The sequence below is a fragment of the Protopterus annectens genome, chromosome 1.part0, assembly GCF_019279795.1.
Source record: "Protopterus annectens isolate FY-2018-M chromosome 1.part0, PAN1.0, whole genome shotgun sequence".
NCBI lineage: Eukaryota > Metazoa > Chordata > Ceratodontiformes > Protopteridae > Protopterus > Protopterus annectens.
Window position 1 is genome coordinate 836,737,384 of NC_056725.1, and position 18,995 is coordinate 836,756,378.

An 18,995-nucleotide genomic window follows, 5' to 3' on the forward strand; every position below is an offset into this window, starting at 1 on the left:
ACTGGTTTGTTCTATTTAATGTTCAACAGTTCAAGGCATCTCTTTGGTGTATCAGATAATTACCTACCCTATGTAAATGCTCTTGAATTAAACAGTTTATTCAGTTAAGTAGGTAATTGTCCATCTACCTCCTTAACTGAATAAACTACTTGGAACTTCAACAAGGAGTCGTTATTCCTCACACAAGAAGGGCATCAGAGAGAGAGTCTCCTAAATCTGCTCATAGCCGGCCTTACGCATAGGCCAACTAGGCAGCCGCCTAGGGTACCGCTGTAGCAGGGGCACTTTTCCAGTAATCTGGATGGTGTAGGTAGACCAGGATGGGGGCATTGAGTGGTGCTGGGGGGCACTGTGGAGACCTTTTAACGAGGGCACTAGATGACCAAAGGCCGTCCCTATTATCTGCTAGATAAATCGATTTTATCTGGACTAACCCTTTGTACTGTGTTTCTTGTTAGTCATGTCACCCTCTGGGTCACAGGTAGGACACCAGACTGACTTGAGCCTTCTGGACTACCTCTCTGTGCAATAAGAGATGGGATAATTGTATGAAGAGGAACAAATCAAACATGGACACACTACAGGGGATTTAATATGCCAAAAGGAAAGGAAAGGTGCACAGTATGGAAAGCTAGTTAAAGGACAACAACAGGATTCTATTATTAAATCCTCAACTTCTCCATCCTTTTTCTCCCTAATTACAGTCCCTGCTATGAATAAACAGCAATACAGCATTTACAATATTTTAAATCAACTGTTTCTCTCAACTAGAACAGTACCTTACTGTACTGTGGTGGTTTCACTTTCAAAAAACTTTTATCCCACCTTGGAAAAGCTTGCTGTAGTATCTAATTCACTGATGTCATCAAAGCCGAAGAATACAGGTAGTTTTCCAGCAAGTTCTCTCCCCAAAACTGACAACACCACGACTGTCCTAAAAACCCACCCATGCTGTGATGTCACAGCTCCCTGGTCCTTCTCCTACCCATACAGAAAGTAAAGGCTAGAACAAGGAAACAGTACATGAATCAAGTCTCCTGCTGTGAGCTGTTAATCACAGCAGGTAACAGCTCAAATTACCCTTAGCACTTTGACAGCTAGAGAAGTTAGGTGTGAAGGGCGATGGGAGATGAGTCAAAGTAGTACAATTCAGGCTTCACAAAAAGACTGCAACTTAGCCATTCTAAAAAGAAGCAGCAGTAAAAATGCACTTTGAAAGTCTGTTCTGTGACATTTGCACTATTTTTGTTTTAAGTAATCACTGAACATCATTAAAAGTTACATAAATCTGACTGAAAGACAGCAGTATATGCATGTAAAATCAATGCAGTGACAGGAGCTTTAGGAAGAATGAGGCTTGCGTGATGTATTTCTTTTTTACACATAAGCAATGCATTGTGGGATACCTAAAGGCAATCTAAACAATCAGGATCACTTCAAGATGCTAGACTCGAAATTAAGAATAAAAATATTTAAAAACATGTAAATAGTCCCACAGTGGTGTTAAAATGCAGGAAACACCAAACCATGATGAAATAAACATATTTTTGAGTCTGTGGGTGCAGTTCTCCTTTAAGGAGAAACAGGATACGTTGTTTTTGTCAGTTTCTGGCATGGGGGACCCCCTCTAACCTGGTATGTCTCTTGTTTCTAGAATAGGGGCCTCTGTCCCTTAGATATGGCAAAAGTGAAGGACAGAGTGAGAAGAGAAGTTTTTAGGAGTTTATGAAAAATTTGTTCTGCCTCAACCATTTTGGCAGCAGAGGGATAACATAAGCTGCAGACCTGACAGTCAACATGAGGTCATCTAAATGTACACGAGGGAGTGGGCAGAGAAGGTGCACAGCCTTGCAGATACATAAGGTTAAACCTCTACAGTGTGCCCTCCCAATTCAACACAACTGTCTTACACACAGAGTTGAATGGGTTGTTAAAGGTCAGTTGGGGAGATGGTAAAAGGTGAGGCCTGACAGAGTCTGTAGAAGAAAGAATAGGCACCATGTTACCCCTTGACTTTTTAAGACAAAGACAGACAATCCCACAGGTGTAAATTCAGACCCAAAAATGCATAGTACAGGATCTAGGGCTCACTTCTCTCTTGCTTAAGATTCAATACTTTGAAAGTCAATGACAGGTGGGAGATACCAAACATTGAGTCTCACTTCAAAAGAAGTGCCAGTGGTCACCACTCTAACTGACCTCACACCTGTTCACATAGACGGACTGTATTGCAACCTCTCTCAACTAACGCTTCTGAAAAGCAGGAATTCAACCATGTGGTTTAAGTGCCATCACCTTAATAGCCACAGATATTTTACTCTTGTACCAGGAAGAAAAGACCAGTTTTATGAAGTCCTAACAAAGACATGGCAGTCTACAGAAACTCAGTCTTATGATAAAAGACCTACTAAGTAGCCACCATCAAAAAACTGCAGTTATCGACAGCTACAGGTACCAACTATATATAACGCAAGAATCTACATGATGAAGTCATCACGCAATATAACCAGCAACAGCGCATAAACATCAGCTCAGCTATGGATCCATATTCTCCTAACATACTTAAAATGTCCACACAAAAACAGCAAATCAAACATTGCTGAGGGTGCAAAGCTGGCACATTCCCTATTCAGCTTACTATATCTTTACAGTTTGCACTAAATAATCAACTCTGACAAAAATGCATCTTAAGGAAAGGAACATTTCCCCAGTGTAGCATCCCTGAAGTACAGGTATGTAGAAAGTCTGTGTCGTGTCTGATTTGACAATGACTGTTGGTGAGTTATTAGATGGATTACAGTATTCTGTATGCTGTGAAACAAGACAGATTCACATCCTAATGATTCCCTCATTTATGGAATAGGATCCTCCTTATGTTGGAATAGTGTTCCTTAATTCATACCTTCATTTATTTACATACATATTCAGTTTGTTGGCCAGATATCTGGGCTGGAATAAAGACCATTTTCAGTCATGATCTGAGCCAAAAGGCAGTACAAGGCATAAAATGTTACATCTGACATAATTTTCAGGAAGCATGAAATACAGGCAACTTGACATTCATAGACTGAAATTTAAGTTTTACATCAATAACACTGAAGAAGACATGCCAAATACTTACCATTTTACTTACACATAACTTTACTGTGCATAGAACACCTTCAAGGGTGACTTGGATGAATTTAAGGGCACTCAAAATTTTATCATGAGAAGCCTGGTAACAGGCTCCTTAAGAACCAAAAGGCCACAAACTTGCTCATTTAACCTACGAACCTACAATCTTATGACTACATGTTGGTCTGCAAGTTCCTATAAGTGAAATTTCACTGACCTAGGCATCCACAGGCAGTCTTATTACCAGCCCTGGCTCATGAACTGGTGACCACAGGTACAATTAAATGTTTCAGCTTTTTTAGACATCAAATGTAGGAACTTCTCAATGGCACACTTTAGGAGGAGAACCTAACTACATCAGTGTCTAGCAGGAGTTGGCTATATTAGGACAACATACACCCTTTAGTTCAAAAGCAGTGATCTTATATGTTAACCAAATGGGGTGTACATGTGGGAGCCCAGCATGAACATCCAAGACACAAGCCGGAAGTACCTAAATGTTTCACTCAAAGCTGGTAATCTCACAAAATCAGAATTGCTCTTAAACATCACTGATTACTTCAGTAAGCTGCACTGTTCGCAAAATAACTGCAGACAAGAACTGTCATATGACAGAAATGGATCTATTCAGCAGTGGCACAAATGTTTGATCAGGCAAGATGGAGTACTGTCTCTGCAATGAAGAAATGAAAAACTTGTATAACATCTAAATATGAAGAGGAACAATGTTTAATTTACACACATACAGCACTAAAACAGAAAATAATATAAATAATACAGCATTAAAAATGAATTCTGTTTTCCACAAATATGCAAAAATATTGAAATGGAAAGCGACCGCTCTTCTTCTTCATACGTGGAATCATGGCAACACTTGTCCACTGTACTTATGAGTCTGCCCTGTCAGAGCTCACTTGTTCATATTCCACTGCTGGAAACATTAACTGCATCAATAAACTCCAGTGCAGACGGAGGAGGCACATCACCTTCTACTGATCGAATGCTGTGATTTCTTTGGGATCCACTTTCAACATATTTATGAATCATGCTGTAGTACTGTCCCTTCGGATTAAAAGAATACAGTAGGGAGATCTGCTCCCATTGTTTGTTAGTTGGAGTCTCAAAAGGTTCTGGTTCTTTGAAGTCAAAGAAGCTTGTTATATTCCTTTCTGCCAGCTGCTTGGCATGTTGCTGACTTTTGCTTTGTAGCAGGCGACATTCTTCTTCCAAGTAGGTTCCCCAAAATTTAAGCTGTGCAAAACTGACAGGAGAGCGACAACGGGAAATACACGTGATCAGTAATGCCAGTGTAGCTATGCAAGCTATCAGAATCCATCCAAGAACCTTGAAGGAAGACAAATACATTTAATGCATTACTTTGCTATATTTGTAAATGTAACAATTAAAGAAAAAAACAGAAATATTGATGCAGTCCATTTTTGCAGCACAATTTACAAAAAATTCATGTAAGAGATGTCAGTTACAACTATTAAGTCACTATACAAAAAGTCAGGTAATACCAAATTGTACTAAAGGAACAAGGCTTAACTGCATTTACACTCCTTGTGCAGACTTATTTTGGTTACTCCTGGTGTTTGCACAGTGTGTGAAATTATATGACCTAAAACATCACAGGACAACATACGGCCCAGATATTTATAAGGGTCGTTCTACTCCTAGGTCCAGTAACTATGAGTACTTTTTGCCAGACAATATTAATACTTTTAACTTTGAAATTATTTAAGTTTTCTAAAATGTAAATATTATGACAGTAAGTAAAAGAGCTGTAACAAAGTAAGAAATTTAAGACTAGAGAGGTTCTTACATGGGTGATGGTAGCAAAAATGATAAAACAGATTTTCTAGAGGAAATATAAATGGAAAGGAAGAAAGGTACTTTGAAAATTAAGAATAATTGGATTCCTTGGATACTCGTAGCTAATGATGCAAACTGAGTAATCGGATGCTGATCTAAGGTATAAGGTTGAGGGTGAAAGCTCAGGCACTGGGAAGAAACAAATAATTAAAAAGTATAGAACACTTCAATTTATATTTGACCAGCATGCCGTGTTACTGTATCCTGCAATGACAAGTGTGTACTTTATATAAAGTTCTGATATTTTTTATATTACTGTTGGTCATTTGTAGTTGAAGTTACACAAACTTGTTTGAAAAAAAAGGGGTCTATATTAGATCACCGAACGCTTAAAAAAGTGAATGGTGATTAATCGACCTTATGTAAGCAAAAGTTTATGATTTCGAACTGTCAGAACAGAGACTTTTTTTCCTAGGGAAAAAAAAAAATCGCTGTTCCAACAAAAAAACAAAAAAAACTTTAAACATTACATTAAGTGGGGGGCTTCACCCCCCTCACCCCCCTACTTAAATATACCAACTCTGAGACCGCACTACAGTGCCGAAAATGGCAAAGTAACGAAGCGGCCAAGCAAATTCTTTCCCAGGGAAAGAATTTGCTTAAAAGCCGCTTCAATATTTTGCCATTTCAGGCTTTTGAGTTCAACCAAGACGCATTCGAAAGAATGCATCTTCGGTCTTCTAAATAGGGAACCAAAAAAAGAGTTCTCAGACAAACTCTAAAGAGTTGAAGGAAAAGTACAACATTGTCAGGTTCAGGCACAAAAAGACTGCATTATCAAAGTGGGAGTGTTGGACTAGTACAACCAATGGGCTTCCATTAAGGGACCTTATGCAGTAATAATAATAATAATAATAATAATAATAATAATAATAACAGTAACAACAACAACTATTTGATTAATAAGTGTAACACTGTCAGCACACGTCCAACTACAAACAAGTGTTTTCAAGTGAGCTATAAAAAGAGGACCCTAAATAAAAGCCAGCAGTGGGAAGGTATTCTGCAAGAGTTTCTTCCACAGTCACCTAATGTTACAATAAGTACCTCACACAGATGTGTTACCTTACTTCTAAAAAGCCTCTTGCAGCAGAAAATCGAATGGGCAAAATTCTAAGCAGCAGTATTATAATGTCAGAATGATCAAGATAAGGCCCACGACAGCTGCCTAAAACATGCACTGTTCAACAGTCTGCATTATTTAATGTATGCACAGATGCTCATAGTGCAGCCTTAGTTACATTTTAAGATAATACATTTTTAAATATGCAGCACAAGTTGCAGAAGCACTGGTCAAATGTGCTCTAATGGTACGGATTTACTTCATGTAGCACTTGGCATAACAAAATGCAATACAGTGGACAAGCCACTTCAGCGAGGTTTTCTTCCCATTCATAACAGAAACAGAGATGCTCAATTTGTCCTGATCCTTGGTCTTATCAATTTAACATCTTAGCTGCCTGTGCTTATTTAGGGTATGCGGCGATCTATGCTGAAATGAAATAAATGAATAAATAAATAAAAAGCAGTTGAAAAGACTGATTGAAAAACACTAACAAGACTACCTTTGGCATGATGTTGACAGCTACTGTATCCAGCTGGAATATAGTGTAAGGATATTTGCATGCTAAGCTGTGAAACTCAGGAGTCACACCTGCAAAGCAATTCCAGATCAGACATCTTGTTTCTTTTATTACAATTCACTACATTTTAAAGCACAACAAATCCTGCTAAATATCAATAAGTGGACAGACAGGAGGACTGCGCCCAAGTCACGGTTAAAAAACATCATCAGGCCAGCCCAGGTACCCGGTTAATACATAAATAAATTAATAATTACACCCTGAACACATGGGGAGTATGAGAATAATAAATGCCAACAGTACTTAAGACGAAGGATGGAGAATTTGATACATACAATCCTTACATATTGGCAGCTGCACTTTGCTCTTTATCAGGTCATTTAAGATAAATGATCTAAGAAAAACAGCAGTAGCAAGGGAGCTACGAGATCACAACAGTGATGCATACAGTGTGAACCACATATTATCAAGAGTAAACGTTCAGTACAGCTTGATAAATATAAAAAAGTATGTGCAGTGACAATAAGGTAGCAGATATGGAATACAGAGGAGAGTAAAATTACTTTTATTTTATCCTGCAACTGATTGCTAGAGCAGATCTGATGTATTAAGGGAGGTAGGGTGAAATGATTTGTCATTCAATAGAAGTTATGGAAAGAAGGGACTGAAGAAAAAAAAAATAAGCATGAATGAAGGAGTTAGGGAGTATGCGGGGGTGGCACAATGAGTGAATTACAAAGGCATCTGATAATGGCAATAGGAGAGAAGACAGAGGAGGAAGGTGAGTATAAAAGGGTCAGGGAGAGGAGCTGGGTGTGAAGAGCTGATAGCCGAAGGAGTAGTTAAAAAAAAAAAAGAGAGACAGACAGACTGTGAGATATGTTGTCAGTTTAAACCCTTGTATAAAGACAATTTTCTGCATTCTCAGTGGGACTTTTATGACTGTCTGCCTACACAGGCGTGACAAGCTGAGTCTTTGTTTACATGTAGAAAGTTTGACTTGAACTAATAAGGTAGGACTGCCTGTGCAGCAAAGTGGCCTTAAGTGGGTATAACAGGTCAGTATCATAGACAATGTTGGGTAGCTATTAAAGTTTAACAGCCTGTTAGACTTTGTAAGTAGGGTAAGCCTCAAGCCATGTATAAAATGACCTTGTAGTGAAGAAAGAGGGACATGTTGCTATAGACTCCTTTGGAGCGGCAGCGTACGTAGACTGAGAACAAAGGCAGTCTCAAGTGGGAAAAAAAGCAGTCTAAAAGTTCATGGATTGATAGAATTGGAAGGGTTGCACTTGTTTTTTTACTTGCACTTACATGTGAATTTGCTTGGTGGCTGCTGAGGTTGCTCGCTGTCACACAGCTTGCCTTGGCTGGGAAAAGGAGAAAGCTCAAACAGTTGCAGCTCTTGGGTGCACACTTCAGGAGAAACAAACAGGTGGATCATTTGCTATTTTTGCCAGTGGGCCTTGCATTGCTCATTGGTGTGTGGATTTTGAGCACTGGCCAGATGACAGGGTCAGAGTCAGCTGAAGTTAAGCTACATCTCAAGTTTTGTTCTTTTCTTTCTGGTGGTAAAGATAGGTATGAAGGCTTTCCATTGATCTGGACCACAAAGCAGCCATGCTGGGGAGGAACCTCTTCCATCTAGCTGAGGAATTATTGATGTTAATTTGTGTCAGGTCAGAAGATGTTCGAAGTTGGTGGTCTGTTTTGGGAAGGTCAGGCTATTACCATGGAGTGAAAAAGAGATTTGCATTTCTTCAAACCCAGTTCATTGATTCATGGGAGGAAGGGAGCCTTTGACCACATGTACAGGAATGAATGAGGCAGCGTTTGTGTTAGCTGACTCGAGGTACAAAATATTCAGTCATATTGATTAGAAAACACCTTTGCATGATTTTGAATACTGTAACAAGTTCAATAAATCAGACAAAAAGATGGCAGTGGTACAATGCACAAAATAAAGTTTTAACATGACAGCTAGAAACATCCTAACCCTCAGAATTTAATTTACTAACATGAGTTTAACTCCCTCAGGTTGTAAAGAAACCAATAGTGGATTCAGAAAAATCAACACTGCCATTGATTTCTCACATGTCATAGATTGTCAAAGCTCTAAAAAAAGATGATTTGTTTTGACTCAGATCTCAAAGTTCTGATACTGCAAATACGGCCCTAAGCCATCACAGTTTTCACTCACAGTTTTCTAAAAGGTTAACATTATGCTAAGGTGTATTTTTCAAGCCTTATGATTTATAAAATGTAAAAGCATGTTTCATATGCAAAATAAACTTACAGTTCTATCAATAAAACAATTTGACTAGAGACCCACTGTCTGATGACAGTGTTGTTTAGTTTGGTAAGTAAAAGCCAAAAAGCTACTGACCTTTAACAATTGGAAAAGTCTAAACTTTTTCTGTTTTTTTTTAAAGCAGCATTTAACTATTAACATTGTCTGCATTTTTCATAATGACTGCTCTAATTTGGACTAAAAACCTAAAACTTAGACAGAGTGATTAAGCTATAGCATTTGTATTTCAGTTAGAGACAATATAGAGTTTTAATAATTTTTTCTATTTAATGCAGACAAACACACATGACTTATAAACTCAAAAATGTAAATGATTTGATGTAGTTATTTGCACCAACCAGAGTAAAACTAATGAGAACAGAAGATTCGGAACTCAACGAAGTCTTGGAATTTAAAATTTTTTTTGTTTATCTTAGACACTGATTTTATTAAAGACTATCATGCAGACATGATACATTAAATGTTTAATTTGTTTTGAGCAATGTATAATTTTGGTATTTCTTAAAAAAAAATAACAGATTTTAGTACAAAGTCTTTAATATTTCTATGTGGTCTTGAGTAGAAAAAGGTAGAGTATTTTATTTGTCTAAATCATGAACAGGTGTAATGTGACAGTGCAACGTTTGTGTATTTACTAGAAATTATCTAAAAATGGATAAATAAAATAGAAACACCCACTAAATGGTATGTTGCAACTAAATAGTATGTTTTTTAACGCCATACATCATCAAATCATGTTAATATGTGATTCCACAAGAAAGGTAAAATCTTGTTAACACATTTTATAGCAACAATGGATACTTAGTATAGATTTTCATACCTTTCATATTTTTGCTGTTAAAATTTTTTATTTATGCATGCACGCATGTTATTAAGATAAGTAGCACACTGATCCACTATTAGGTATTTTTATTATCACAGTTTTCTAAACAATTTGAAAAGTTTTGTGCCAATTCTTCAGCCTACCCAACATTTTTGGGGACTTATCATTTTAGGGGATGTATTCCCGTATAAGATGGATATTTTGAATTTGACCTAATATTGCTTGGCCCGATTTCTGAATCCCATTGGGCTAAGCTATGGTGTTGCTAACTAAGAGAGTTACAGAGAACTGAATTACTGATAAAACAGCTATGTATTCTGCATGTTTTACTTGTTAGATATTTCTGTGTATGGATGTTTAGGACTGCGTGAAATGTGGTGTTCATTTAGCGCAGTTTGTTTAAGTTCAGTCAAAGCAGCTTCACCAATAGTGGTAACTTGTAGTGGGATAATGGTCCAGTCCCAGCATTTTCCAGTTTTGGCAGTCCACTTGTGCTGGAAATTCTGAGTGATAACACAGTGTTTTTTCTAGCATTTTTCCAAATTTATAAAAGTAATGTTTTTTTGTGTTGAGAAGATTTGGTCTTTGTCTCCCCATATTTTGGCTTTTTTTTAAATAGTTTGTGTTGAAAATGATCAGAGATATGAATAACATTTAGATTTGTAAAGAAGTTGAGAGCTGGGTGAGATTGGTGCTATACTTGCTAGTTATGCTAAGTCTTGTTTGTATACCAAAAGGTCCTTATACTGCTTTATCAGATGTTTAATGTCAAGGGTTTCTACTCCACAGTAGGTGCATGCATGATACGTACTTTTTATTGTAAAGGAATCTATGTTGCTTTAACTTTGACAGGCAGCCTGCAAATATGAACTCACCTGTTGTTTACTCACAGTATTCTCTATATTGCTATTACTTTGCATTCCTTTTTTTGCATGCAGCAATTTATTCCTTTAGATTTCTCAAGCAGCACTTTATTTGTTTGTGATTTACTGAAATATAAAGTTTGCAATGTTTTTGCCTTCAGAACTCATACAATTCATTAATGTTTAATTCATTTTTATTGGCTTTTTTGCATATTTTTTTCATTTAAAATATATCAAAGTTGTTAGTTTGAGTACATGCTATGATAGAAATGTTTTGAGTAATGTTGTTAATGAATTACACACGCATGCATTAGTGCATATTTGTTACTACAGTGTAATGTAAAACAAATACATTTAAAACAGTAAAAATGTTCTGAGTTATACAGTTTTAGAACTGGCATTAACATAGCCAGGAGATTTACTCAAAAAATGTTTTAATGTTTGCAGTTTTGCAATGGGCCTTTGAAAAACAGAAGTGTAGGAATATTTATGAATACAGTCATTAACGTGTTTTCTTTGAATGTTGGTTTTTTACGTTACTCAATGAATGGAGTTTGTTCACAGAAAGAGTTGCAATGCTAAAAGTGTTAAAATTAAAAGATTGCATTTTTAATGGTGGAGGATGTGGTGTTAGTGTTTATGGTAATGCAGGTGAAATAGTTATAATGAAGTCCAAATTTGTGAAGAAGTAAAGATGTAACATTGAGTGTTTGAGGTAAGTGGGTGAAATAGCCAAGCAATGGTTTATTTGATCAAGCTCAAAGGGCCCCCAGATTGAACAGGATTTGTTTATGGCAGATTTTAAGAGATTTTTCTACCTCTTAACTCATATTTTTTTCAGGCTCATTAGATTATTTTGTTTTACTTTTGGTTGACTTTCATAAATGCTCGTTCTTCATGCAAATAATGAAATTAAATTACCAAATAATGTCAGACACCGAGTTTCAGGGCACTCCCTTTACTTTTTGATTTGTGCATTGTTTATTGTGACCTGTTGTTCTATAAACATTCTCAGTCTATACAACATGACAGACACTGTTTATATTCTCCCCAGTAGATTTGAAAAATGCCAGCTTTCCTGCATTAACAGGTTGAAGAGAACTCTCAAATGTCAACAATTTTAGAAAAAAAATATTGCCTAAAATCTTCAACTGTCCCCAAAATGGCTCAAATGTTGCTCTAAGAGACAACTCACGAAATGGCAATTTTAGAGAAAACATATTTTTTTATTTTTGTAAAATAACTGTTCAAATGTTGCTCCATTTTATTTCGAAATGAATAGAATGATTATTTTTATATTGAGGTTTGATTAAAAAATAGCTGCATTGTGTGGTTACTTTGATTTCAGCATCATATTTTTGGTCCATTTTTTATATTTTTGCATCTTTTTTTTGGTCCATTTTCATAAAGTTGTGTTTTTCTTTTTTTAACCATTGGCAAAACGTCAAAGATTTTGCATCATAAAATATTCATTTACATTCATTCTCATTTTATACCCCTTCAACTATTCATACTACTAATGCAAGACCTATATACTATTTAAGTTTCTTATTTTATTAGAACAATATCTAAAACTTCTATCATTTTAATGCAAGTCCCACTCTATTTCTGGTACTGACAAATCCAAATTGCTTCAAGGTTGGAGCAGATGACAAACAAAATTGCCACATACAGTCACAGTCAGATCCACTCTGTCTGTGACATACTTGAGGCCATGTAAGACTGGCAAGTGGCAAGGAGTGTGACCCACCAAGGGCAAGTTATATTCTGTAAGTATCTGATTCTGTCCAAGGACAAGGTTTCTGTATATTTTGTTTCTGATTTTGTTTTTGGTTCTGGTTTCTACTTTATTTTTGTACTGCTGCCTTGATGCTTATTATTATTGGAAAGTGTTAACCTTTCTGTGTTTTTTTATCAGATAAGTGCCCCATTGCTAAGCTAAGCATAGAAAAATAGTTAATAGACCATCAGGTAAAGCATAATTGTTGTCGTTGTTGCCAACATTGAAATACTCTCATAACTGATAAAGAGAATACTATATTAACTAGACAATGTGTATTCTCGGTATTGAAAGCATTATGACAGTATAGGTAATAACATTGAAGTTTTACATTATTTTGTAAGTTCAATTTTGCACTATTTACTTAGTGTCATTTATTTATTTTAAACTTAATGAAATAGATGTTGTATATGTATGTGTAATAATCCTACAATAATCCACGCACAAATCTTCTATCTGAATCTTGTTTGTTTGTGTTTCATTTTTACTTTCATGTTTTTTTTTGACTGAAAACAAGTATAGCGTTGTCTCAAAAGTAGTTTTTTGTCAGGAAACATTTTTATTTTGGGGTATCACAGAGATTGCTATTGCTACTTTCAGCATGGTACGTTAATAATATGTTAGATAAATTTATATAAAAGTAAGGAGTATAGGAGTGCAAGGTGAGTTGAGTGCTGCTTAGTTGCTTTTTTTTCTTATTTGATTTCCTGTTTGGCATTCTAGTTTAAAAAATAAAAGTTTTTTTTTTTGCCTCACCTTTTTTTTTTTGTTTCCATCAGATATTAAGTAAGCTGTCAAACAATGCATTAAAATATTTTTTTTTTCTACAATTCATTCATTTTGTCTTGACTTGTTCTCATAATTGCGGTTTTATTTAAAGAGCAGGTATTAATTAAATTTTTTGTTTTGTGGTTTGAGCATGGCTCCTCCCTTTCTAGTTTCAGCCCCCATTGGCCCCACCCATTCAGCTGTCTCCTGCAGCCCCTTTGATTTGAAAGTCAGCCCGGCACACTGGCTCCTTTAAGTTTATTATGAGAATTTTACAGCACAAAAAGCATTAGGAAGGCTGGACGGATGGAAAGCAAGGGATGTAGCTATATATGTATAACTGGTCATGTTAGCCCTAACACTTTTATCAAGCCTGTGCCTGGTTTCATTCTGTAGTGATGGACTTAAGCTGACCATAAGTCTGCAGATTTTAAGTTAGAAACAATAGGAGAAGAGGCTAAGATATTTCTGAACTGGATGCATTTTGTATTGTGATGTTTGTGTACAGACCTAAGTGTGATAATTAAGATTTAAGAAGTGCACCCAAGCTGAAATACTGCATATGTCAAATGCTACAGAGGCTGAGCAACAGTAGTGAGCAAAAGTAATTTTTAGTCATCAGTATACAAGGGCTCAGATTAGTCTGGCAGCATCAAAGTACACGTGTGTTCCATTCATAAAAGTAGAAATGAGAAGTAGGCCAAGCACAGAGCCCTGTGGAGTACCTGGGAGAAGCTGCAAAAGGGGAGAGATGGCATTATTCTAGCTAATGGATGATCTGCCATCAAGACAGATGCTGAATGAACGGGTATTCTTTGCAGACATTCTGAAAAATCAGGCTGTCTGATAAAAAGGTGTTGGCAGCTAACAGTATCAAATACCTCTGACATGGAAGGAAAGAGCTAACTAGATAGCCATGGTTAGATTCTGTGTGTACAGTTGGGTCTATATTATAACATCGAAGTCTTAAAACTTCGAATGTTATAATATCGAACCATTTCGATTGAAAGACCATAACATCAAACACTCAGAATAGTGAATTTTTTCCCAGGGAAAATATTCGCTGTTCTGACAAACATATACACAACACAAGCACAACAAAATAAATAATCCACACTCACACACTTCACAAAACCCTACATTAAACCATACATACACTACTAGCTATCCACTTATCTTCACCCAACCCTAACCCTAAGGTCTGTAACTATCGCACACTCACCTTACCTGCTCCCTAACCCTAAGGTCCCTAACTATCGCACACTCACCTTACCCGCTCCCTAACCATAAAGTCCCTATCGCACACTCACCTTACCTGCTCCCTAACCCTAAGGTCCCTATCGCACACTCACCTTCGTTCATACACTTACCTTAACCCAGTCCGTAACCTTCGCTCCACAGTCGAGGAAATAGCGAAGCTGCAGAAACGGCCCACCGAATACTTTCCCTAGGAAAGTATTCGATATTCTGCAGCTTCACTATTTTCAGTGTTCGGTGCATAGGGTTTGATATTACAACATTCGAAGTTTTAGGACTTTGATGTTATAATATAGACCCGTACATTTTAGGTTATGGTAAGCAGGAACTTTTCAGTTCCATGACTGGAACAGAATCTATATCAAAAATCAAACAGTAAATTGTGACTATTACAGTGTCATAGAGGGATGAAGTGCTGCCTATGGCCCAGGTGACTTGGGATTAATTAGAGACCCAGGTGACTGATGGGAGCACAGGGAGGATAGGAGTGTCTATCCTTGTGGGGGAGGGACCATTGTGTTGTACACAGATTACTCATTAAGTCCTGGTGGAGGCTGAGTGTTGAGGTGGTTGTTGGGCTGGGAATGTGGGTAAGCCAAGGGTGCAGGACTGCCCTAGGACCAAGGTCAGACATATCCTCAGAAGCCATTCTTCACTGTTCCCATGTCCCACAAACTAATGTCACATCTGGGCGGGGGGGGGGATAGGGCCTAATAACAGCCATGATGTGACAACGTGTATGATGCTCACAGGTGTTAGCTCCAGTCTGAGTTTCTTCTCCCTCCCTCTCTAATAGCCCCAACCCTAAGGGGGGAGCTATTATGAAATATGAGTTAAGAGTATAACAACAACAGTGCAAAAGTGCCGAACAGCATGCCAGGAACAACAAAATGGCTTTCCAGGACAAAAAACATTAGATTGCTGACATAATGATAAACCTGGGACTGTATGTGGCGTCAATATTTTAGGAAAAAAATATATAGGCCAAAAATTACCAAATGATTGTGAGAGTTGTTCATTATGGAAAAGGATTATTGCTACTGACTTCCATGGCTTACAGACATGTTGTTCACGTATACAGTGGTTTAAAAGAAGAGAGACAGGGAATATGTCTGAATCAGCCATCTTTATAAAGTAAAGTAACGTAAAAGGAAATCAGCAGCCAATGAGCATGCTAAACCTCAGAAAGAATTTTTGCTAAGGTTAGTCTGGTCAGTTTGAAGAGTAAGGCTGTTACATGTTGGCGTGTTAGACTTACCAGAAGTGAAGGAAGTAAACAGTGTAATCTTTTTAACTTAATATGCTTCACTAGCATTTTAAATACCTTGGGTTAGAGCACACAAAAAGTAAAAAGGGAAGAAAATACTGAAAGCCAAGAAGTTAAAAGTGTATATTTCTGAGTAAAGAAAGTATACATAAGACAATTCCAGAAAACTGTTCTCTAACAATGAAAATCGATAACAAAGCAGTACCATTAGTGACCAACTTCACACATTTGTTTGCTATAATACCTGTTCCATAAGTTCAAAGCTGAAATCATTCTACTTCAAGTGCAATTTGGTACAGAATGAAGAACATACTACCAATTGGTCTAGCTGCTGAAAATACAGTTTTGAGTTCAGTAATCCATTAGTCATGATTTGGCATGGCAGCTTGCAGCAACTATATCAGCAGTTGGGAAGGACTAAAGACAGCCAAGAAACTGATTGTACTGTTGATGACATCAGATGAGGGATGCCTGAAAGGCATGAGTCTCAAGTAAAGGGAATGTTCATATCCAGAAAACATTTATCAGCTAACTGAATCATTTCCCACATACATCATAGATTACAAAATTATAGCACATAATGAAAGTCAACACACAGGAAGCCACATTTTGCACGACCTATATTATTACCTATATAAATTCTACAGGAGTGAAGTGTTATGCCAATTTTTAATATCGTAGACAACTAACAAGGCACAAGTTTTTTTTAAGGAAACGTGCCACTTGGTAGACCAGTTATAAGACATGTTTTAAAAAATACCAAATCAGTAGTGAAATTTATAAGCTTTATGATTAAACATTTGCTGTTTAAAAGCTTCATAGAGATCAGACATTTTAAGCCCAGATCTAAATTCTAATTCTTTATCACTGAGCCAGCCTAACAGAGTGTTGGATCTTTTACCCTTTGGCACACAAAGCTAGTTCAGTATATCTTAGATAATAAAGGTAGATGCACCTACCTTACTGCAAACCAAGATAGGACTTCACCTTAGCTAAACCCAATAACTCCTCCATCTACATTAAAGCAACATACTTTACATTAAAGCAGTTTAGATGAATAAGAAAGTTGCAAGGTATGATGGTGTATATAAAGTTAGGATTCTGAAATACATCTAGTTTGCATCTGTTTTAGAAATGGTGCAAAATGATGAGAGAGGTAAATCCCAATTTTAATTGAAATACTAACTTAGGAATAATTTATCTTCCCAGACAGGGGATAGGATGTGATAAGAAAAACAGCACAGATGTTAACTGCATGAAATCTAAATGTTATTTTCAATATTCAGGCACAAAAGATTGTGAGGCTTATTTTAAAATGTCTCTCAATAATTTAAAGATATTCTACAATGTAGGACTAATAAAAACTCAAGCATGTGGGCTTGAATGATGCCTTTAGAAAAAGGACAACCCAATTATGTATACATAATTCTGCAGTATCTATTTTTTTCATAATAACTGCTTTGACAGCTTTAAGTAAGCAGGAACACTATCCCTATTAAATACAGTAGACAGTGGACAGGGAAAACCAAACGAGGGAAGATGCTCATATTGAGTACATCACATGACCAAACAGCGAAAAAGGATGACTGGTTTGACTGTCTAGGTCAGGGATGCTTTTCCTTTTTTCTCTAGGACTGTCAAATGCTGTTGGTGGGAATTACTCAGTATCTCAAACTATAAAGGGCGCAACCAAAGCCCAAATGCAAAAAGGTGTGATTAAGGAAAGAACACAGAATTTGTCAACATTCAGTTTGTAATTAATACAAAATACTACAAGATTCAATTTTCTGTATAATTATACTTAGAGAAGATGCTGAAGAGTTTAGAATTAAGTAGGATATTTTCTGCATACGTTAGAAGTATTACTGGTACATCACTAATAAAACCTTGTGAGACCTATTTGTTAACCTTAATCGTTCTTATTAGGAATTCTGGACCCAGATGAATGCTGTCTATCTCCAGGAGTAGAAGAAAAGGAGGCTGAAAAAATACCACAGGTTTCTACTTTGGCAGTAGAAAGAGAATAGAAGCCTTTTATCCAGTAAGTAAAACAATCTGGGAAGCTACTTCAAGAATCCAGGAAAAAAAAAATCCTTGAATGCCCAGCTAAAATCCTGTTCATATAAGGTCATATAAACACCATGGGAAATTGTTCATATGTTTTGATTCTAAGAATATACACAGAGAAATCAGTACTTACTCAGAAGCGCTGCAGCCCTTAAAAAGTGTAGCTTGATCCAGGCTTAAAAAGTGGTTCATTTTTCTAAGTGATAGGAATATTTTAGGTTCCAGGCCAATTAAGAAGACACATCTAAATGAAAAGGAAAGGGGAGATCATTCCAGGTTTGGGAATAACCGTGACAGACCCTTCTAAAAGTGAAGGATTTCAATAGTGAAACTAAGAATGACAGGAAAAAGTAAAAAAGAGGCAGAGAGCTACATACTCCTTTTTTTTTATAAACAAGAAACATATTTAATGAATAATCACTCATGACATAGGCAATCATTTATTTATATTAAAGAAAACAAACCATATTGACATATTTACAGTTGAAAACATTATACATCACATATAATCTATACAGTCATTGTCCATCTAAAATACATTATTCAATTCCTGCCTTCCCTTAAACCCTATTCCTCCTCCAAAACATTATTCTGCATGCATTCATCCTACAATTTCCTCTTTTCTATGTAATTTGCTCTTACCATTGTCTAAAGATCCCACTTCCAATTATTTTATCTCTGTTACTATATTCACTACTTCTAGTACAGTTAGTTTAGACTTTGATTTCAATTTTCTAGTGATCACTTTTTTGGAAGCCACAATAATTAAACCTCAGCAAGGCCTTACTATGTCTGAGCTGTTTCTTTTCTGTATCAAGATCAAAAAATCATGTCCTTAGTTACACCAATTTGCTAATCCAGTATTTTTGACAGAGTACTTTGCAGGGGAATTTTTACAGCCTGAAAACTAATTACTCTCCAAAAAATATGTTCCCAATTACCTCTTTCTTCCTTATCATACCTCCAAAGAATTTTTAATCTGGTAGATTACAAATGTTGGAGTCTGCTTGGGGTATAAACATATCTATGCAAACACTTCTAAGCAAAGATCTTAAATCTTCTAGACTTTCTTGCATATTTGGAAGTCGTGCATATATCCTCCCATTGTTTCTTTGTGTCTTGCTTATCCAACATCTCTTCCCAATCCTTTCTAATCTCCTCTGATTTGATTCCTATAGTTATGCAATATTTTATATGTCCTACTAATTATCCATTTTAAACAGCAGCTGCCGGAGAGCTAAATACTCTTGAGTTTTTTGTAAAGATCAGTAGTCAGACCATTTGGGT

At 36.5% G+C, this 18,995-nt stretch overlaps 1 protein-coding gene across 1 annotated transcript in view; it reads right to left on the reverse strand.

Annotated features, from left to right (window-relative positions):
• Window positions 1-3,751: 3,751 nt before the first annotated feature.
• Window positions 3,752-18,995, reverse strand: part of LOC122794983 (calcium homeostasis modulator protein 6-like) — a 226,352-nt gene continuing 211,108 nt past the window's right edge. The window contains exon 2 of the mRNA XM_044063576.1: window positions 3,752-4,458. Within this exon, the coding sequence (XP_043919511.1) occupies window positions 4,033-4,458 (426 nt within the window). The 3' untranslated portion in view covers window positions 3,752-4,032. The remainder of the gene's footprint in view (window positions 4,459-18,995) is intronic.